The sequence below is a fragment of the Megalops cyprinoides genome, chromosome 10, assembly GCF_013368585.1.
Source record: "Megalops cyprinoides isolate fMegCyp1 chromosome 10, fMegCyp1.pri, whole genome shotgun sequence".
In the NCBI taxonomy this organism is placed as follows: domain Eukaryota; kingdom Metazoa; phylum Chordata; class Actinopteri; order Elopiformes; family Megalopidae; genus Megalops; species Megalops cyprinoides.
The window spans coordinates 5918236-5942431 of record NC_050592.1 but is presented as its reverse complement, the minus strand read 5'-3'; the positions used below and the strand labels follow the sequence as shown (position 1 = coordinate 5942431).

The following is a 24196-nucleotide window of genomic DNA, read 5'->3' as shown; positions in this document are numbered from 1 at the left end:
ACACTGTTGAGTTCCAACATGCTTTTAATCACTGTTTATTTTTTGTATTACCTTTCATTGTATTTGTTCTATTACTTTTACAGTGTTACACCAAATCGCCTATACTGTTACTTTTCTGTTTTGATGGAATTCATAAATCCACTGTAGAACACGCATTTTATGAGTCTGCAGATGCATTTTATGAAAGGTGCTACAATGATGATGATGACAACGATGATGATGATGATGATGAAGATCACAATGACAATGATACTACTACTACTACAATAACAACAACAACAACAACAACAATAATACAGTAGTAGTAGTAGTAGTAGCAGTAATAATACTAATAATATCATCATCACCATCACCATCATCATCATAAATGTAAACATATCTCAGTATTGTGCTTGCTTCCCAAACGCCTGCTGGGCTGTGGAATATCCTTCCATCCCTGTTCCGCCGCTCTGCCGTGTGCCCTGCATTCTGTGGCGGTGGGGGTGGGGGTGGCGGTGGCGGTGGCGGTGGTGGTGGGGGGGGGATTTGGGGTGGGAGTCGGGGGCTCACCTTGTTGTCGATGTTGATGTGCAACGTCTGCCAGGGCACTGCCACCATGCCCGCCTCGAGCTCATTCTGTTTCAGCAGCAGTCTGTCTGAGTCATCCGGCTGGCACGTCGTCACTGTTCTCAGCTCTTAAAAAAAAAAAAAAAAAAAAAAGCCAGGTCTCCTTAGCGCTGGCTCAGCAGTGCAACGTTTAAGGAAAATATTTAACGACAAGCCTCAAATGTTCTGATACACTGCTCCTGTGTAATTACTGCTTGGTGTTAAACACGCAGCATGAAATACCAATGCGGTGTTTGTGAAAGGTTTCTGCCAATGTACAGCACATATGATATGGCTGTAAAACATGGACATTCCAACATGCATTTGTTTCACAGTTAAATTAACAGTAACAGCCATGCAACATAGTTATTTATGTAGTGCTGGTGCTGATGGATCTGAAACTGGAAACCCACGGGTTTGACAAGTTCAGTTTACTGGCATTCAAACTGGTATTTGGAGGTCATTCCACAAAACGAGCATCAGTTGGCAAGCTGAGGTTAGCAGCTAATATCTGTGATCAGTTTGCACGTTTCCAACATAAAACATGTTAACAGAAATGCCTGTGGAATGTATTCTTGTATTCTCATCAAAATAACATCAAAAAACCCTATTATGTGACAATACACATCCAAAGTCACTAAGGAAACAAAAATCATTATTTGTGTTCAGTAACAGGTATAGTATTGTATAGTACAGTACAGTACAGTACAGTATAGAATAGTATAGTATAGTATAACATGTATATGCATATCTTAGTTGAATAGAAACAGTGTCTTTGAAAAAGTCAAAATGTTAGTTGATTTTTCAGTCCCTTCAGTTACAATTTTTCTGAGAAAGCCCAACCTGGCTGCCTTAATCTGAAACCACACTGAGAATGGAGAATAGAATGATGGTGCACCCTAACATCTGAGGGGTGGTACCATGCTGTGGGTGTGGCTACGCTGCTAGGCTGTGTTTGGACTCAAACTCTGCTATGGGCTTTTTAAAATAGTTGTGTTTGTTCTGTTCCCGTTCACAGCATGAAATAAATAAACAAATAAAAACAAGGAAGAAGCCGTTAAAATTTGAATCATAAACAAAGAAATGTCACATTACCGGTCTTAATAAAAAAGGAAATTCTCCCGCAGGGGCTAAGAAAATGGGCTTCAACTTGCGTCATTTGCGGAGTCTGTGCAAAGACATGACCGCATGGCAGCTGTGTCCATGAACGTCTCTGCCCAGAGGCACAAAGGCTGTGTCGCTATAAACAGGCCTGACAAGGGCAATGAGCATCCACCTGTGCTTACTACCGACTGGCCTCAGCTCTGGGAACCTGTAGGTCAGGTCACCGCTCTCCAAGGTCCCAAGGAGCTCCCAGGTTTTGGGAAACAGCAGGAAAGGGTGTCACTGCACCCAAAGCACAGAAGCAGCCATCCCCTGCCGTCTCCACCACCGTTACCTGGGGCCAAATAAGGTCCTTCCTGCTTGCCCTGTCTCCCACATTTACTGTGCACACAGCAGTCGAGTGATGACATCACCAGCTCCTTTGTGGTAGGGTTCTCTTTGACTTCATTTCATTAAGCTTTAGACATCAGGTCTGGCAGAGTGGCAAAGTGACTCAGCAACCAGACAAGTGGGTGTGTGTAAACTTCTTCATTCCCTCTCTTCACGGACTGGACGGGGCGGAAGTGTGGTGTAGCGGTGAGGTTCAGGACTGGTAACCGAAAGGTCGCTCACTCAGTTCCGCACTGCTGCTGTACCCTTGGTCAAGGTACTTAACCCACAGCTGCCTGAGTAAAATATATTCGTTTCATAAATGGATAAAAATTGTAACCTACATGTATGTCAGTCACTCTGGATAAGAGCATTTGCTAGATGACAATAATGTAAATGGCCTGGACGATAAGGGACGAATGTTAGCCAGAGCAGATGAATGGTCACTCACTGTGTGAGGGCTGCAGACTGCACAGGCCCTCGGCGCTGCCGTAGCCGGTCTGGTGATGGGGGCAGCGCCTGCCGCTCTTTCCCGAGTACGGCGTCCCCTCGTTCTCCTCCAGGCTGTACTGCTGCATGTCGGCGTTGTTGGGCTGAGGTCCCGTTAAAGGGTAGCTGAACACAGTAAGAAACATGCCTCAGTTACACTGGACATCCATCCCTGTCTGTACTGAGAGTGAACAATCAGATAAGGGGTGGGACAATAAAAAAATTTCAGAAATTTCAAATTATGCATGAAAAGTATTACATATTATAATATGTAATTGCTATAATATAGCAATATTACTATATGCTACAATCATGATATAATTATGATCATAATGACATCATAATCATAATATAATAACACATTTGTTATGCATAGATACATATTACTACTAATAATAACAGTAAAAACAACAGATCCAGGAATTTAGATATACAGTCACATTTTGTAAGATGTGCTTGACTCCAAGCATATCACTGAAACTGACTGGTACTTTACACTGTATTTGTGGATTTTATTCTACGCTCAAGGTTATCAAGCTTCTGTGTGCAGAAGTAGTATGTGAGATTATTTCCTGTTGGATGCTTCTTGTAGCCAATCCTATCCCTTTATATTTAAAGAAATCATTGAAATGACCATTTGTCAAACTATTTGCAATAATAGCAAAAATGAGGCCAGGTTAAAGTGTATACTCACCACACACATGCACACACATGTTGCATCATAAAAAATATATCTTAATTAGTGATGTAATGTGCATTACTCAATTTATTTAAAATGTTATGCAATTTGATGTAACAATTTCCTCAAGGGCAAAAATGATCAAACATTGTTCCAAATATTTTGTCATTATTGTCTTTACCCTTTTTAAGGTCCACCTCAACTTTGTAAGGTCCACAAAGCACTTTATCTTTGTAGCTGTTAAAATACTGTTCTGTTGCTCTGGGCTTAACAACCATTACTTAAAAGTGAAAGAATCTTGGTCCTCAAGCTCCCAAACACTTTGCCAGTTTTTACTTACAATCTGCTGCTTGTGTGTGTCTGCCCTCAGGGGACCATGAACCAATTACCATTTGCGGTGTGCTACATTTGTCTCACAATGCAATGCCTATGAGTCTTCACATCAATTGGGCAGTGTTTGTGGTTTGGCCACTTAAAAACCATGATCAGTAGGATTGCAGTAGGAGATCAGTGAACATATACTGAATGTCAAAGCATATCCCAGCACCCACATAACTATTAATTCACATTTTACCAGTGTATTGCACTGTAAAACCAAAGTTGTTAAGAAATGTCTTTGCTTAATTTTGATGGACAAAACCATTTTTTGCCATGATAATTTCAAAGACTATCTCTCCTACAATGATCTTCGCATATTCAGTAGTAGTTCTCATTAGAGCTATTCTCTAAAAATAGATATCGCATTAAGGGACCATAACGCAAAACATCAAACATCAACAAACAGAAATCAGGACTACAAACATAACACAATGAGAACAAATGTTCTTTAGCAGAACCCAAAGGGAAATGGGGGGAAAAACTCAAAATCTCCAGAATGGTGTATTTTCAGATTTATAGCATGAGGTATTCCTCAGTGCATACCCATCCTCAGTGAAGCCTGTCCATCCTAAAAAGAGGGAATTTTTTAAAAGCACGTAATGCTTTTTTAAACGCAAGTAATGAAGCATGGCTAGGCATTCCTACAGCATGTCAGACGAGGAAGAATGTACCTAAGGCCTGCTCCTTCCCACAAAAAAGGAAAGGTACATTGATACTATCCTTAGAAGGCAAAACCATGGTAACAAATGAGTCCATGGACAGTTTCTCATCCCAGGTGTGTCAGATAAGCTGTCAGTTTTTCTCGCAGATATTCTGTATCGCCCATTAGTACACTGCTCCTATCTGCTGCATTGAAAAGCCTTGACACATACAGAATTTATCTGGACATGCTGACCTATTTGTCTTGTACAACAAAATAATACAATTTACTAAAATGTAAAGGATAGTTGAAACCGGCACCAACAGAGATACAATGTGCACCTCACCACACCAACAAATCTCTGATCAGGCTGACGGGCTGGGAACAATTACAGAGTTATTCACAATTTACCCCAGAAAGTTAAAAAATTGTTGTATGTTATCAGTAGGAGGGTGTGATATTACAACCACTTCTGTAAATATTTTCAGGGAGGACACAGGGGGGTCTGCTAGATGCTGTGCAGATATTAAAGGCAAGTCAGAACTGGGCAAGTATCTTGCACTTGTGCAAAGTTTAAACAGTGTTTTGGGATGACCTTATAAAAGTTTATTCTGGATTCATCAAAAACGGGAAAAAAGGACATAATAAATAAATTCAGCAGGGGCTGGAAAGAGAGCATTATCCTCTGATTGTATAATTGCACTGGCAATCAGTGAAAAAGAACAGTGGTAATAAAGTGATCAAACTTAATAGCTGAATTTTATGTAGGTCAACTGGAACTAGTCTCTCCAAAATTTGAATCTATATTGTTATTAGTAGTAGTATCGTAGTAGTATCTGTTTACTATTTAACTGGCATGGCTTTCACACCAGCTCTGTCACTGTATTATCCTATTATTGTCCTATCATAATATTTAAAGGGATGAAATAGTTTTAAAAATGGGAGGGAGCAAAAATGAATGAGAAATGATGTAGTTACTTGAATTCAATGGAAATATTTGTAGTTGGAAACCTTTAAACTTCAAAGGAGTTACAATTTAAACACCTTCAGTAAATACAAGCTTAAATAGGCTTTATTTTAAAAAGGTGCTTTTAATGTTTTGAAACTCTCCTTGTTTATGTCTATAAGTAATGATTTTTTATGTTTTCTGAATTTAGCAGTGCATAATCCACAGAAACAGTTGGTTTGAGACCATGCTGAAATTTGTCATTTTTCACATTCAGCCACAATGTAAAACTGGAATTAAAAGGAAAAATCCCTGCACTTTGGCCTGATTGTGGAGGGGATTATCTTATAACATTCAATCAAATATTATTTCACATTACATGGTGGCCTCTGCAATATTGCCACAGAGAACTTACAACTGCCATAAAAAAATTGACAAAAGAAGGAGGTCAATTCGTGTGTCAAAAATTGAACAGAATCAGCGCGGAGCAGAACATTTTTCCATTTAAAGAAAATACTTCCACTCCCCCCCGTGAGCAAACCACTGGTGACAGCAGCAAAAAAGGAACTCCCTCCAGCTGGGAGAAGACACAGTTATTGAAAGAGATCTTGGCGAGATCCAGAATAAGAGGGGAAACTGTTCCCCTGAAGGCAGGCACCTGGTCCCCTGGCCTGGGCCATTAGGGGAGAGAGAGTGTAGCTGTCATCTTGCCTTGTGTGGACCCCGGCAGAAAAAGGGTTCCGTTTTGTAATGCTCCCCCAGAAAGAGAAACAGGGCCTGGAGAACACAGATGAAGACTCTCAGATGCCAATGGCCTTGTATCGACCCAATGCGGCACACGTTCAAATTCCAGCAAAATACGCTGTAAGTACAATGATGTATACTGAAAGCAATATTTTACACCTACTCACATACAGTATTTTTTGTGGGATATTATGGGGTTGTAAATATTGTTTTTTAACTTAATTTTTTGAATCAGGAAGGATGTCATATTGGTCATTTTAGTGATTTTCATCATACTGACATTTCAAATAAGCTTTTATGAAGGCTTTGCTGATAGACAGAATGTTGAAAGAATTGTTTTACAGATACTATATACATTATTGCTGTGGCAAATCTGCATGTACCGTTTTCCTTTAAAGCGGCTTCTGCATCAGCATTAAATATTATATACAAGAAAATCAATGCCTTCCAAAACATACATACTGCAGCTCAGCTTAGTCTACTGTTAGCTGAGGTAATTGGTCGTGTTCTACATCTTGAAAATATATGTCTTAATATGGCATCTCCTGAGACTCATCAGGGTCCAGTATTACACCATCAAGGTCATTAATTTCTCGGACAAATTCAGGACAGACTGTGATATCTCACCACAAGGCCATCGGGGACAGAGAAGTACGATTCCTGTTTTGCAGAGAAAAAATGTGCAGGCGCTACAGTTTCTTGTACCTACGACACGTTAGTTTCTGATGGATTTTTTGTTTTCTTTGAAACAGTCGCAGTATCTGCTGACATATCTCCCGAGATGTAATTGCACTGAGATTATTCCTTCCTTTGAACAACAATAAAAAAGTGGACTGCACATAATGATGGGCCATTACAACATTAATTTTCAAAACTATCATCCAATAAAAGGAGATTACATACCTAGGGGGTCCAATTTCTTGGTTCAATAGCTCATGTCCCATACTTGCCACTAGCATCCTGTGTGGCACATTACAAATGTTTATTTTTCCAGGAAGTCATGCTCCACTCAGCAAGAAACACTGAAGGCAGCACATCAAGCATATGCAATCATGGATGCTGATGATGTTTACAGCAAAGCAGAGTCCTAGATGCACTCTGTTGGGTTTGTGTTAAGGGAGCCAGTCCATTGCACACATGGCGATCCATATCAACAAAAGCACACAACTTGTGTCAATGCCACAGTCAAGGTGCAGTTAATAAACCATGACCAAGATCTCCAACTATACTGTATTGTGGCCCAGAGTATCACACCTCCACTTCTGAACCAGTCTACCTGTGCAAAGCCACACGGATTTTACCCCGACCCAAGTCTGCCACTCACTCTGCCTACTATTGTGCTGGGACAGACTGAACCAAGACTGCTCTCAGAACATAGTGTGAACATGAAGATGCACTTAGCCCGTTTCTGTTGAAATGTCTCTGTGCGGAGTCGGGACATGTTGACCTACGTTGTTTTTTTTTTTTTTTTTCAGTACCAAGCCATTTTGACAGTGCACACAAGGCTCAGGTCCCTTCATCTAGGAGCAATAATTTTACTACAGTACAGAAGATACTTTGCTCACGGTACCACCTGAATGACTGGATGCAGCAGAGACGCCTCCACTGGATGTACAGTGGTAATCTGTGGCTGATCAGTGATTAGATGATCAGTGGTTCTGATTGTGATGCGATGATGATGCAATACACCTTGTATTGCAAGTGTAGGAGAGTGATTAAGGAGCTGAACCCTGAACCCCAACACTGCAGGTTCGACTCCCAGCTTTTGAGCATGACCCTTAACCTGAAGTACTTCTGTAAATACCCACTGCTATGGATGGATACGTAAAAAATGAATGTAAGAAATATGCAGCACCCTGAATGAGGCTATCTAAGGAAATATGTAATGTGATATGATGATGTGGGGTGGCATTGTCGTATAGCGATAAGGAGCAGGGCTCGTAACCGAAAGGTTGCCAGTTTCATTCCCCACTGGGGCACTGTACTCTTGGGAAAGGTATTTAACCCAGAATTACCTCAGTAAATACCCAGCTGTATAAATGGGTAAAATGGGTAACAAAAAAAACTTACAATGTATGCAAGTCGCTCTGGTTAAAATGCCAGTAAAGTAATGTAATGATATGTATGTTGTGCAGTAATGATGATATAGTTGCTCCCCTTTAAATGTATCATGACAGCAAATGAGACACTGTTCATTGTTCAATCACTTATACACTGTACAGATGCTATGTTCACACTGTCAGTCCAAATCCGATTTTTTGCATATCCGATCAGTAGCCGATCTTCCTGATTGACTGTCCGCATTATATATCGCAAGTGATCAGATCCGATCTGTGTGTCCGGGTGGCAATCCTCATTTTTGGTCTTACCCACATTTGTTGCTATAGTAATGACATAGCACCCGGAAGTAGAAGTAGTTGACATAAACAAATCAAAATGGAGGGTAATGAAATGGGCTTGCTTATTTACAACATGGCAATGTGGCGATGCGGCGCAAGTTTTATAAGAATAATGAGACAGCGTCAGAGACGGAGAAGGCCACACGTTAGGTCCAGCTCTGACTACGACCTACATCCGGTCACCAATGGCTCCCTTGCCACCAAACTAGCATGTTTCCTGTACGTGCGAAGTACACGTGAACTTTAGGTGGCATCAAAAGTCACAGACGTAAAAAAAAAAAAAAAAACACCTGAAATCCAATCAGAGCATTCAGACCTAAACGGATTTGCAAAAAAGTGATTTGAATCGGATTTCAAACCACATATGAATGTGGCTTGAAACGGATTTGTAAAAATCAGATTTCATGTGATTTTTTGGCTGTATAGACTTGCTACATATGATCGGATTCCAATCGGATATGCGCATAAATCGGATTTGGACTGACAGTGTGAACGTAGCCAAAATGTCTGATGATTCTGAATATTGACATTTTTACCCTTTGCATCCCAACAGACTCCTCCCTTCCACCTTGCACCAGTCTGTTGGGATGCAACAGCTATTTGTTCAGCCATAATTAGCACAATGAATGCACTCTCCTCAGCCAGCCCAAGAGAGGAATCCAGAAGTATTAGAAGGCTGGAAGTAGCAGAGTTGGATCCACTAAGGTGATGCTCACCTTAAATATCAAATCTCACTGCTTTCAACACTTGGAATGTAATTAGACATTCAAACTGTCAGACATTCTCCTCATTCCTTTTGAAGAGAATCAGGCTGATGGACTTCTGACGAGAACAGCAAAGCTACAGATCTGAAGCTTTTTGGATGAAAATGATGGATTGGAGGATGGGTTTTCAGCTGATCATTTTCAATATTAACATTTGTAAAAACATGCCAAAACCTTAGTGGGCTTTCTCTGTAACCACCACCACATTTTATCAGCATTCTCACAGTTTTTGACACAAAATAAAGTGAGATCTGTGAAGTACTGTAAATGTCCCCATAATCTTAACTCCTTTGTTAGAAGCATATTGCACAGAGGGCCAGTATTTAGACACATCTCTTTGACAACAATCATACCAACAGACCAAAGCAAAGGGATTTTTAAGGACCTCCGACAGTCTGATAATAGATACCATCCTTGTAAATCACTAAGACCATCTGCCCAATAAATAAAAAATCATATCATCCATACCAACATGGATAACCACCAGAATATTTCTGGCATTCTCTCTAACCCAGCTGCCCTACATTTACCTTAATGTCATACACCCTTGTCCAAGGAAGATACCTATAGGCAATGACTCCACATAATTGGTTATTCCCTTGTGTAAACACCTACTTCTGGGATATCTTAATGAGGACAAGAACCGATCTGTAGTCAGAATCTGAGGCTGAACAATACTGTATTTTCACTGACTATAGATCTTTCTGACATTAATCTGGGGATGTTCCAGCACAGGGTAGAACACTGTTGCAGTTCGCTTTAGGTGTCGGAGCATCCAGCTGTATAAAAGGCTAAAAAAAATGTACGTTGCTCTGGATAAGAGTGTCTGCTAAAATACAATAATGTAATGTAATGTAACCCATGTCTGTAGCATGAATCACACATTCGGGCAGCAGTGTAGTGTCTTGTTAAGGAGCAGGGGAACTGCTGCTGTTTCCTCAGGTACTTAAGGTACGTAGCCCATAATTGCATCGGTAAATATCCAGCTGTATAAACGGATGAAATTGTAACCCATGGAAATCGCTCTGGATAAGAGTATCTGCTAAATGACAATAATGTAAAGTATGGCAGAGGGACACATGAAATGATCTTGTCGTAAGGAGTACAAATTTTCACACTCAAAAACAACTTGAGCAGTCCTACAATTCTGTCTGTCTGTCTCCACTAACTAAGAAATGAAATTAAATCTGTGGCAGAATATCAACTTTAAATTTTCTAAACATAATAAACGGCATGTGTTGAAAGGGTAAAAGTCCAGCCTTCCCAGATATGCAAGGCAACGTGTTCCAACTTACCATTGTATGAAATCTGCCTTTGCAGAAAGTAGTGGCTACACCATTCCAGGGGTGAATTATAAGCCATGAATTATAAACGCACCCAATACACAACTGCAATCTAGTCTAGCCAGTCTAGGCCAAGGTTAAAAGCATAACTGCAAAAGAAAATACGAAAGAATTAAATAGTTTTGTGGGCTTCATACATACCAGTGACAGAAAGACAGAGAGCAAAAGAAAGAAAGAAAAAAAATGTGATTTTATGTGTAATGAAAGAGTCTGCCACACAAGCCAAATTCCAGCTGCATTCCTCAGGCTTCTCATCGTGAGATATTTCTGGTAGACAAATGCACATGCATGCACACGCACGCACACACACCCTCACGCACAAACACTCACGCACACACACACACACACACACACACACACACACCCACGCACACCCACACGCACACCAACACACACACACACACATATATAAACACTCACGCGCACACACACACACACACACACACACACACACACACACACACACACACACACACACATAAACACTCACGCACACCCACACACACACACACACACACACACACACACACACACACACACACACACACACAAACACACGCACACGTGTATGGTGAAACAGCATACAAGATGACAGTCAATGGAGGTTGGTGGAAATGTTTATCAATGTCAATGCACTGCTTATGAGGGTATTATTAACACCAAGTCTGTACTCAGCACGGGTTACCATAGCTCCTTGTGATATACTGACACCTGTTCAAATATGGCCTGATGTTTTACCTACAAACTGTGGTTAATGTGGCTTCCTTATATGCACTTACGTGCCCTTGCTTTGGAAGTGACACTGGATAAGAACTGCCAAAAGAATTCCTGTGTATTTGTTATCTAGCTCTTGAATGCAAATGTGTTGTGTTTTTTGAAGGAGCCATCATTGAAACCATTTATCACCGAGATGAGTTTGGTCTTGAGGGATCCAGGAGTCTGTGCTTTCACTACAAATCTTGAAAAGTTATTCCATGTATATTTATGGCTCCCTCTTTCAATTTACATTTGAATACCACATAATGAAACATACCTTGATTATAATCAAAAGATATTTGACTGGCTCAAAATAGCTAAGGAGGCCCTTAATTCATTTCAAACTGACATGCCAAATGAAGTCTTGTGAATACTTTAATAACTTTCAAAAATTCAGAATAGAGAGATAACACATGATACTCAAGAACTTGGGGTATAAATATGTGGAAAAGTAAGTATTGTGGACATGCTGAATACTTTTTCCAACATCATTTCTTAAGTAAAGGGACATATGCTAAATATGTAAATAAGTATTCATACAGTGTAATATAATAGGATTATTATGAAACCTGAAAGACTTCATATTCATGCATCGTATAGGATAGGTACAGTACATGAAACCTGGTAGACATGAATATTGTATCAAAGGTATCGAAAAGAAAATTGGTTTCATCATAGATGTACAGTGTCAGCATTAGACAGCAGTGTAGATGGTGCAAACAGGTTAGTGAAATACCCATACAGTGGTTCCTTCTAGGAGGTCCTTCTAACCCAGACCACAGCTGGATATGATGATGATGCTGGCACAAGAACTGTGTTCCTTTTTCTTATTTACTGTAAAACCACGCTATTTAGATTAAGTTTAGTTTCGCCAGTTCAGTTTAATCCAAAGTAATGACTAATGTTCCCACAGTCAATTTACACCAGAGTATGAATTGATCTGTTCTATGCACTACAGTGATAGTTTTAGGAAGACACATTATGTTAACTATGATTACTTCCCTCTTCTGTGATTAAAAAAATCCTTCTGCTCAATTGTTCATATGATTTTTCTTGTTGGTTTTTATTGAGAGTTAACCTGTTTAACAGTTTACATATGCATCTTTGACAAGATGTTAAGATGGGATGATTGTCAACAAACAACAAATAAAGCAATAATAACATGATCAGACTGTACGTGGTATTTATTATATCTCTGACCTCTAACTCAGCTGTGCAGCATTCAGAATTTGGTTTGGCTGTGTATCAAGGCAAGACAGATGACATGGCTTAACATAACTAGCACAGAGTACATCAAAATAGCACATAGCTGTGTAGGTATAGTCCACAGACCAATCAAATACGCTTATGCATCTTGAAACAAATAACTGAATTTCAGCCAGATCCTGCTCAAAATAGCTGTGATACAGAAATCTGTTTTTGGTATTGCTATTGTCAACCCAGGTCCTGGCCAAATGTACATATATACATTATGCACCTTTTTCTGCTGTCATCCCTCTTCTCATTGTGTGTGTGTGTGTGTGTGTGTGTGTATGTGAGAGAGAGAGAGAAATTACTTTAATCTTCAGGTTTACACATACCATTTTATCAGAAAGTTACATGCATTTTAAAAACAAAAGGCATGGATCCCCTTCTTTTGAATATAAAATGATGACAGTACCTGATGTGTGATTAGTGAGTAGCGCTTGGATCAAAGTTTTCACTTTCACTTTAAATCCACAGATGTGTAGCTAATGCTAATGACTTCACACATCCAGTGCATGAAAAATAACCAACATTAAAACCACTCAAAAGAGACAACAATCCATCAAAATTAAACTGCAGAAGGGGAGAGCACTCCCACAGGAGGGCTTTCTTTTTTTTCTGCACGCAAGTCGTCATGATGACAAACAATGAAGATAAAATTCTATGAAATATTAAAATAGAACATTTTCAAAATCACAGTAAAAAAATACTGACAAGTACCAACACAAAGGCCTAGACAAAATGTTTGGAAATCAAGCAGCTCAAATCATCCAATCTCATGTCCTCATGACTGTTTGTGCCCCCCCTTCTTCCCCTGACAGGGGGCGGGGAGTAGGTGTGGTGGGTTGGGGGGGGGGGGTGTGCACGTGCAGAGAAATGGTGTTAAAGTGGGCGGGCCTACTCTTGTGAGAGGGTCACGCTATTCTTCCCAGATGAGCGCCACCTCTCACGGTCCCTGGCTCAGAGGGCGGTCATGACCCGGTCCTGGTAAACAATGCTGACCGCTCCCGGCAGCGTGCTCCTGCTGCTCCTCTCCGAAACCGACCTGTGGATGTGCTCCGTCACGGCTGCATGGGGGGGCGGGGGCGGGGGCAGGGGCGGGGCCTCTGACATGCCCTCGGCATGAGGCGGCCTGAACCATGAGGTATAGGTAAAGATTAGTCATTCGCAGGGCTGAGAGGGTGAAAATGGCCAGGAATCTGGGCACAGACAGGCTGCTATTATACCGAGCTCTGTTGCCGGGGCAGAGAAAGGGGTGGGGGGGGAGACCAAATCAACCGGGCACAGACAGAGGTTAATCAGACACTCGAAGAGTAATCTGCGGCGGCAGATTGAAGCAGAAATAGACAGGAGGAAAGAAAGTAAAGCTAATTATGTTGTACGCGCGAGAGACTCCCAGAAGGACTAGATGTTGAGTCACGAAAAAAGAATGTATGCACAAGCAAAGCACCAGAGAAAAGAGGGAGGGAGGGGGTGGGGGGGGGTGATGGGGGGGTGATGGTTAGTCATGCAGCAGACTCATCGTAGAATCCATCGACACTGGCATACGCACCTCTGACAAGTGCACCCCACTAATGAGGACCTGAGTCATTTACTACCTGTCTGGGAGTGAAAAACTCCTCTTACGGCAAAGAGCATTTTTTTTTTTTTTTTTTTTTTTTCTACTGGAGCCTGAGGCTGGACAAGGGTGCTTTCTGTGGGCTCTGTCAGGACACTCGAGGGCTCTCAAAGGAGGAAATTGGCAAAAGCAACCAATCACTGCCTCTCTCCAATTCAGCGCTCCGTTCCCCTGTACATGCCTGTGAAAGCAAGCGAAGTATTTCCATCCACCCCTCTGGGTGACGGCGCTTCCCTTGGTATCTCGGGGTGTGCTGCTGGGACCTCTCCACCATTAGAGCAAACACTTGTCATCATTTCTGCTAATCTTTACACAACATCACTAACGGAGGACGGAATGTTCTGCACTTCGGCTGCTCTGGGCTTTGGAGGCTCCTTGGGAAACTTAAGCAAATTAAAGCTGCAAAATATTACTCTCAAAGTATTATACTAAAGCAACACACCATCGTAAAGTTACAGCTACGTTCTACTGCATACCTCTTTAAAAGAACGCTGAAAGTGATTCCATAAAGTGATTCCAGCAGTCTATGCCTTTAAATATAACACAAAGCATAAATGCTGCACCAATTTGCAAGACAGGCCTACTTCTGCCTGGCTATATAAAGCTGATTTCTGATAAGGTTTGAAGGAGTGGTTTTCCGGATGAACAATAGCTACTGTGTATGCATTAAACACAAAGCACACACACATGTGGAGTGTCTTGGTTGTGAGCTACCTCTTTAAAATCACTATTTTGGAAGAGGAAAATTAAAGATTTTCTCCTAGAGGCGGATGCGCTGGTGGAGCTGTTTGATGTGATGTGATCTGATGTGATGTGCTGATACGCTTGGTTAATTATTCTGTATTTTAATTGTGGGTCTCTTTCTTTCTTCACAACAGAGTGGGTAAGTTTTTATGATTCTTACTCTTGAAGATTCTTACAAATTATTAAGAAAATATGTGACCAAACAGCAGTTGCTTATAAAACTGGGCTACAAGAATAATGGTTTTTTTTTCTCCTCCATTTGGCATGGACCACACAATATTACTTTATCAAACAGACTCAAATACAGTGTGTGATGCACTCAACTGGACAATAATCTGCCTTTCAAAATGCAAATAATTTCAGGCTCAAACTAGCTACAGTTTACAACAGTTACTGATATGACTATAGACTGTAAGCAAAACATTATTTTCCTATATACAGTCTCTTATTAAGGAGTTCTGTAGGTACACCTGTACACTTCATCAGAATGAAACAAGCTGTGAAAACTTTGGATTGTGAAATTGGCCATGTTACAATATAGTACATTGCAGAACAACACACTGAAGAGCTGATATTTCTGTGTACAACCTCTGAAAACACTGGCCTTAGTCTCTCCTCCCAGAGAAACACCGGAGCAGTATCTGGGTTTATACAAAGCCGCTCACGATGTCTGAGGTGGCAAGAACATGATTTGAACTTTCTAATGTGTACATGTGTTTCAACTGGTATATCTTACATGGGAAAGAAAGTCCTTGGACTATGAAATCAGTCTTTTCGGTGACTAGGGCCACAAGACAACTGTACATATTTTGCTGGGAAAATAAACATAAAACAGTATGATGTAAAAGTCTGTGTAAATCGGGAAAAAAGATCAGTGATCTGCCAAAGAAAATAGCAGGCATTTTTTTTTTTCTTAAAAACTGGCTGGCCTAAAAATAACACTTGCATGAATTTCCGATAATGTACAATGCTTATTTTGCCTCTTTACATATCAGCTAAAATTACTCACAGAAACATCAGTAATAGCACATTTGAATGACAGTTGAAATTGCTGTTTCGACTGCTGCTCCTAGTTTGCTACTGAGTTCACCAAATCAAGTTTTGCCAGAAACTCTGCTGAAGAAATACACTGCTCCAACAAACACATAAACACAATTTGAATTCTAAGGCACCGTGACACACTCTGTATCAAATTAATTTGTCACAATGTCGGTGATGCAAAGCCAAATTTAGTAAAAAAAAAATCTCCACTTAAATACCTGAACATTCAGGGTAACAGTGCAGAGTAGTTGCTTCAGCTATCATGCAGTTCCTTGGAGGCTTGCCTATCTGAGAGTGTTCCTCAGTCATTCAGTCTACCGGCTATACACCTTTATAGTTTATATTGTACAAAATACTCCAGTCATGATCACTCAGAGCTTTTGGAACCATGCCTGTTGTACTGGTATCTAAGGTTGAGTCTGAGCATAACCAGAAATTAGTTGGGAACAACACACTGTTTAAAGCTGAATTACATTTTTACCTTCTCAGTTATCACTGTTCACTGTTACTAAGACCAATCACAACAATAACACATTGAAAATGAATAACTAATCAAACCCCCAAAAATCAATTATGATATCCTGGGCAAACTAGCTGGCAAAGTAATGCATAACTGGTACAATCGTATAAGAGTAATGACCAATGAAAACTGGAGTGCTTGTTAGCAATATACTAGCAGGTTGCTGGTTAGTCAACAAGACTGCTAGCAAGATAGCAAGATGGCTAGCTAGCCAACTACAGCCCCCATGGAATTGTAAAAGTGTTATTTTTCATATGTACACATATATAACTCATTTTGCGCAACTTAACTGTTGACAATTAAAACAAAAAAGCAAGCTAATTCTTGTATCATGTGCAGGCCTGCTGGCTCACACTAATCATCTCTCTCTTAAGCCCTGTAAAATGTGTTCATCTTATGATAATGATACTGGTAAACAGGCAGAGTCAGACTGAGTTGGAGTGATTATGATTGCAACTACACAGAAATCTACCACAGAAAATTACAATGTTTCTTTCATACCAGCTGAGAAAAGTCTTGATTTGTAGGGTCATAATATTTTTAGATGTGCAACCAAGACCGTACTTTACAGCTAGGAAATGCCTTTGTGTGGTAACACTTAATGCTTAACGTTACGCATTTACTAGTGTCCCTGATCTGTAACTCATTTGGTAATAACAGTGTAACTACATACGATTACATAGTAACTACATTGTAATTGTCACAATCTAACTACACTGGTATACTCACATGTAAAGTGTCACCGTTTGTGTACAATAGCTTTGAAAGAATAAACAGACTTAACAATTTACTGTCTTCATTTCCAAATTTTTTTAAGACTGACCCACAGATCTGACATCACTTGTGTTTTTGTGCTTTGTGCTGGTTTTGCATGAGGTTACTGGGGAGACATCAGGAGGATGACAGTGTGTGGTTATACTTGGAGAGATAGCTTGTAATCCAAAAGGCTGTGGGTTCAGTTCCAAGGGGGAACACTGCTGTGGTACATCTGAACATGGTACTTAATCTGAATTGCTTCTGTGCATAGGAAGTTGTATACTGGTAAAAGGACACATAAAGACATAAGCTGTTTAAGCTTCCTTGCATATGTATGTCTGCTAAGTAAATTAATGCAAAAACATCAGTAATTATTAATGTCCGCACATCAAGGATGCTTCATTGGTCATCCCAACTGTACAGTACATCACTGAAACTTTTTTTTTCAAGTGTGCTGACAATTTAATGACTGCAGGCACCAACAGATTTTTAGCGATGGCTAAGCGATCATGTGCCATTGTCTCAGATGCTGGTCTGTGGAAACAATCGAAAATCTGTTACTGAAATGTGGTGCCAAGGTCTTGAGTCTAAATGCATTTTTGTATTTTTCTGCATTTTTTTTTTCCTTTTCCAGAACTGTTTGATGAGAAACTTATTTTCTGTTCTAGCGGTAGCCTATCTGAAAACTGACAACGACGACACGATTTTAGCCAATGTTCCAGCAGTCTTTACTCCTCAAAGTATAAAAGCCTGCAAATTAAAAAGCTATTTTAGGTTTGTTGGGAGCTCTGCTGCCTCGTGCTTAAAATGGATTAGGCCAGCTTTGTCGTGTTCTGAGGCTACATTTTATCCCAATGCTTATTTTGCAATTTGGAGAAGAGTGAAGAAAGAACGTTCTGAAATAACTTACATCTATTAATTTGCGCGTGTAACAGGCAGTCAGTGAGCATTCTTTCAGGACCAATCACGCCTGTAAAGCATGATTTAGTTCCCTCTGTCTTCCCTTGTGATAAAACTAGTTGCTGTGCATAAATGTGAATGTAGTTGGACTAGTTACATAGCATGTCAAAAAATACACACGCATGAGACCTCAAATAAATTAAGGCAGCAAGTACTAATTGGGTTTACTTTATCAAACAGTTAAAATCGTGATTGTCAAGATTAAATGCAGCATGTTCTGCCAAACGCAAAGGCGGTAAGTAACGTACTTGCCCTGTGCGATGATGTCAGTCATAAATCATGATTTCGGTCCCGCCTGTACCTCGTTGAGTCGCAAATTTGAATCAGGAGCTACACTGTGCACTGACGGAAAGCGTGATTATCCTGCACAAATGGCAGCAGAGGCCGCATTCAGAAGCATTTAGAGAGAGCACACATTCACTGACTGGTGAATGGAGGATGCAGGCAGATAGCTGGGTGGATAGCTACACTATGCTGACAGGTATATTCCTTGCCTGATTATTAGCGTAACAATGTTCCACCAGCAACTGCGCAACATAGCTTTGTGCAATTTTTCATGATCTATGATGAAGCCACATATTATGAAACACGACTGAAATGCACAGCCTTGTTCGATCTGGAAAACCCGGCCAGCCGGCCTGCTGTGAAGCTATCTATAGACAGACGAACCATTCCAGCAGCACCTGCATTGACAGCGTCGCCATTTGTCTCGTCTGACTCAGGTAACCAACTAGCCACTTTGCAAATGCCGTGATGATTGCTACATATGCAAAAACAAATGAATTGGCCGACTTTCTCGGCTAGCTAACATCTGCAAGCTAACCACCAGGGGGAAAAAAATTCACATTTTTTAGCAACAACAGGACTATCCACCACACAAAGTTTACATTCAGTTACTGGAATGATAATATTACAAGTAATATTACTCAATGTTCTATTTATGCATAGAACAGATTGCCTCAAGGCAAAACAACTCTTTAACAAAACTAGATATTGTTAGCTCCATAAGGAAGAGACAGAAATACTGAAATACAATATTGCTCATTTACCTGAGAAACTGAGAAACGTGCACAATTGCTGGTTAATGATACTGAGCAAGCCACACTAATTAAAAATAATACAAAGGCCTACTAACATGATCTGAGTGTGACGTGCACTTTGACCTCCTTTGGATCACTTGCAGATGGAAAAGAAACCCTGATTACTCATGGCACTAAGCATATCTTTGCTTTCACTCAAGTTATCTACTAATATTATGGTGTAGAAAAAAAAAAACAAAATATCCAAACTGATATGCAGCCCAGCCTCACAGACCTTGTCAGTAAAATCACATACTTAGCACATAAATCTCATGTACAATAACCACAATTTACCTATGAATCCCCATGTTCGACACTAGTTATGTAATGGCAGTGAAGTGCATTTTTTCCCTATCAGAATGACATATCTCTAATTGCCTCATGTTCTTTCACACTCTGCAGACAGACAGAATTACTTTCAGTCCACTAGCGTGGACGACCTTGCATGTGGCAGAATTACAGCTTGAGGAAGAGCCGCAGAATAATTCCAGCGTGTGTGTACGGAGTAAGGGGGGTGGGGGTGTAGGGGGAGGGGGGGTTTAATCTTCAGAGGAGTTCCCACCACCCGCTACTGATTGGACACTCCCAGCATCATGCTCACAGCACCGAAATGAAGCCAAGGGGCTATCAGCACAAAAAAAGAGAAAAGTTCCCAGCGAGAGAGCAGTTTGCTTCAGTTAAAGGAATTGTAAACCCTTGATACACATGCTACTGAAATAAATGGCTGACATCAATATATAAAATCAAAGACTGATATCCATATATTGAAATATTGATTTTTTTTTTCTTGAGGAGGCAGGGGGAAGTTTGTAAGCATGGTAACATCAGGAAAAATTGACAACAGCAACAGTATATTGATTTGCTTATCTGAAAAGCAAGTTCTTATTCCCAGGCCTCCTTATTCCTGTCCTTTTTTCAAACTCCTTATTTCAAAATCGGTACATACACATTTTACACTTCTTGCTTCTATTCAGTCCTAACCATTGCAAAAACATTCTTTTGTCCTTTCAAAATCACTTTCATCAGAAAAATTTGTGTTAAGTGTTTACTATTCCTTTCTAAGAGCAGAAGACACATCTCCTCAATGCTTGCCCATTACCTGAGAGGTGGCGTGTGTCCAGGATGCGGTGGGTACTTGGGATGTGCCAGGTTGGGGTGAGTCTGGTGCCACTGGTCATGTGGCATCGGGATATTCTGCTTGTACTAAATGGGGGAAAAATGAGAGGAACACCTCCATGAACATCCATTGTGCGAAAACGAACGCAATCCTGGTTAGCAATATGTGAAGACGGTGACATTTTCATTGAGAATCTCAAGTAAAAAAAAAAATAATAATAATAAATAAATAAACATTTTTAAAAGTGCAGGTCCTTTACAGAGTGTTAGGATGTGCTTTTTAATGAGCTTTTAAAAAGAACATAAAGAGCTCTGGAATTCTTAAATGCTTTTACATTCACACAGCTTAGTGGAAAGCTGTACGCAAAGCTCTATTACACAGTTCAAAGCATTCAGAATTCACCAAGCATCCAAAAACATCTATATTCCACAGATAACCGCAAAACCAGGGGCTTGACTATAAATTAGCTCCATTCAATAATGGAAAGCAATATAAAATGTTATTACTTGGGCATATAAACCTACAAAAGTTTGGGTCCACTGACAGAACGAGATACGGCAGAGGGGTAGTAATCGTTGTTTTCGGAGGAAGAACAAAGCTGCCTCATCCTCATCCATCAAAAACAGATAGTCATAAAGAGATGGAGTGCCAGGCCTGTTCAGATAATAGGTCTGTCCTGCAGAAATACGACTTTTCCCCTTACACAAAATGGAAAAGAATATAATCATTGAAATACAAAATACAAGTTGTGATAGAACCTCTTACGCTATGTCTGTATTTTCTAATATTATATCTATGACATATAACTATAAATAGCAATATGTTGTTATAATATTATTGCATAAATCTTATATCCAGTTGAAACAGCCAGTCAATCACACAAAGCTAAATAATTTACCAAAGAAATCTTGATCTTGTTTTTACTCTATTACATCGAGGCAGCAAACGGATGTATCCCATCCCAGCAGACTGATTGGTTAAGCTGCATCGGAACGCAAGGATTGCTTTTATTGTGAGATCATCAAGCCGGAGTGCTCCGGTTCTCCACTTCCTTTTCATCGACTGTGTTCATAAACGTGATCAGGGCTCGGCTTTGCTTACCGGGTAAAGGCTGGGGTCGGGGCTTGTCTGTGCGCTACCAGGAAAAGACAAAAACACATTAGAAGCTATCCACATTCCCCTATAAAGCCTCCTCCGAGTCTGTTTTTACAACTCTTTTACAGTGGTCATTCTCATTGGGAAGAAGGCCTGGTGGGTCAGGGTTAGGGTTAGGGTTAGGGTTAGGGTGAGCAAAATAGCAATTAGCCAGCTAGTTAATTCCCCTATAAAGCCTCCTCCGAGTCTGTTTTTACAACTCTCATTAAGTGGTCATTCTCATTGGGAAGAAGGCCTGGTGGGTGTAGGCCGTTTTAAATCCTTATCGTGGGAACAGAGACCTTTTCTGGTTGGGAACTGATCTAAAACGTGTTCTGCCTCCTAAGACAGAATTGCAATTATTTATCAAAACATGTTAATTTTTTTCTCTTCTCTAGCTATGTGGGTCCTTGTAAATGCATGCAATATCAAACCAAAGTTAACTGATTGACCTGCATGCACCATGAGTCTCAGTCCACATGGTCTTAAATTATATATGAACTAATCAAAGTATTGGTGAGGTTAACTTTTCAAATATAGTAAGACCAGATAATTAACATTTCAGATGATGAAAATACGTGACTAATTCATCACTCATTAATTTTACCTAAGAGATGTTTGACTCAATATTAACGATGTTGTGGAATGTTTAACACTGGCCTAAGAATTATTGCATAATTCCATAACTCACTTCTTCAATATTGACACAGAATAATTTAATTAAGATGTAATATGATATGAAAGTACAGGGGGAAAAGGTCTAAAATATATATAAAGAATACATTATCAGGTTTAGAGCTTTGATTCAGCAATTCTAAGTCATGATACAGATAAATGCTATGAGTCAATACAGATGTTGCTCACAAACTATAGGTTGTCTCTGTCCCGTCTACTTAATATTGCATTTACATTTATATTTATTCATTTGGCAGATGCTTTTATCCAAAGCAACTTACAAGTGAGGTAAAATACAACACAAGTGAAAAACCATACAGAGTCACAATATTAGAAGTACTGCATGACCAAATTTCAAAGGTTGTCCAGGCAAGGTACAAAGTAGCAGGTAAAGCTAACTAGTGTGTTAAACCATTAGATTACTTTTTAATTTTTTTTTTTATTTTTAAGTTTAGTAGGAAACAGTTTGAGTCATGAAAAGTTCCTTTAGGGGGGTAGTGTTTCAGGTGCTCAGGTAAGAGCGGAAGAGCTGTGTCTTCAGTTTCCTTCAGTTTCCAGAGAGGGACTCAGCAGAACGGATAAACATTATTGACATAAATTAGTAGCAGTGAGGCTTAAAAAGCAAACATTTGACTGAATACTACTGAATAAAGCTGTCTAGTTACAAGCAGTGAGGAAGTAAGGCCTGACAAGGTCAAAAATACACAAAAGCTGGAAAGAACTGGACTTATCAAGCTAGCACTAACAGCCACTGCTTTATTCAGGCAACTCAGATTTGAGCTGTGTGGTGATTTCAGAAAGACCTTTGTGTCCTCTCTCACTGGTGTGCTCTGGATCAAACTGCCTGGGTATGACATGGCCTGCTAGGTCACAATGGCTGCAAATTTCATGCTTTGTGATTTGAGTTAGTTTCATGGTCTTTGAGGTTGATGTCAAGTTGCTTCAGTCCGTGAAATAAATATGAGCAAACACAAAATATTTTATGGCTGATACTTGATCATGTGGCCTGAAAGCTTGGTTAACAGATGTCTTTGCCTGTCACCGTTCCAGTGAGTGAGGCACTACATTTTATGACAAGCAAAAAAAAAAATGGACAGACATGTAAGAAATGATAAAGATTAACTGGGGTTTATTTTTTCTGGTTTACATATCCATTACATAGACATTGAACTCTGAAGGCATTCCGAATGAATTTAAAAAAGTAGCAATTTCCCTGAACAAAATCAGAAGCACTAATGTTTCTGCAGCAAACTGGCCAACTAGGACACTTTGTGTAACAATCCTCCACTAGCCACTGGATGTTTGGTCCCAGCTCACTCATAATGCCTTGTTCCATTCTCAGTGCACTGTCCGTCCACACGGGGAAGGAAACACATGGTATCGTATCTCAATTCCCAAGTCAAAGTGTGATGACAATGATGCTATTTAAAAAAAAGGACTTGTTATGAAATGCAACACAGTGCCTCCTCTGCCCCCATACATTTGCATGGACCAATATTCTGGACACAACATAGCCCATTTTCACCTTCTCATTATGAACAGATCACAAGCTGCAGGTCCACTTCAAGAGGAAGAATCCTGCAATCTGTATCAGGTTGGGTGGCTCGGTGGCTTTCGTTAAAACGCTTTAAGTCGAAGCGGTGAGAGATTCCAATAAATATGGGGGAGCCGGAACCTGCTGGTAGACCGTACGGCTCAAATGCAAAAGTTCAGAAGGGAAACGCGTCGACACCTTGTTATGTGAACCGTGTTCGAAACACCAGCATGGAGCGCAGGCCCCGGTGAATTTTAAATAACACCCTTATCAAGGGCATACAAGGTATGGCATCAAAAAAACATGAAGATGTCAGGGCCTTGGTTTTAGGAGACTGCTAAAAATGAGTAAGATGGAAAGATTGCTGAGTATCAAAGAAACTCTGTACCCAAATGACCATGCAAGAAATCTTACCAGAGGATACACTGTACATACAAATGCCTCAGGACAGGTAAATGCAACAGCTACCAGTCAATCTCGACCTTGACATGCAGGTCCTTACCTTAAATGTGTAGCTTTGGCAGGATTCAAGGCTGCGGGCAAGGAAAATAAGAAAGATGATGGTCACATACTGTAC

General features: G+C 40.2%; 1 protein-coding gene across 1 annotated transcript in view; it reads right to left on the bottom strand.

The window, feature by feature from the left end:
• The window catches only part of epb41l4b (erythrocyte membrane protein band 4.1 like 4B), a 90426-nt gene that overhangs the window by 24653 nt on the left and 41577 nt on the right, over positions 1-24196 (bottom strand). Inside the window, exons 13-17 of the mRNA XM_036538449.1 lie at positions 24122-24152; positions 21378-21411; positions 20259-20362; positions 2510-2673; positions 550-674 (exon numbers count right to left, since the gene is read on the bottom strand). Of these exons, the coding sequence (XP_036394342.1) occupies positions 550-674; positions 2510-2673; positions 20259-20362; positions 21378-21411; positions 24122-24152 (458 nt within the window). The remainder of the gene's footprint in view (positions 1-549; positions 675-2509; positions 2674-20258; positions 20363-21377; positions 21412-24121; positions 24153-24196) is intronic.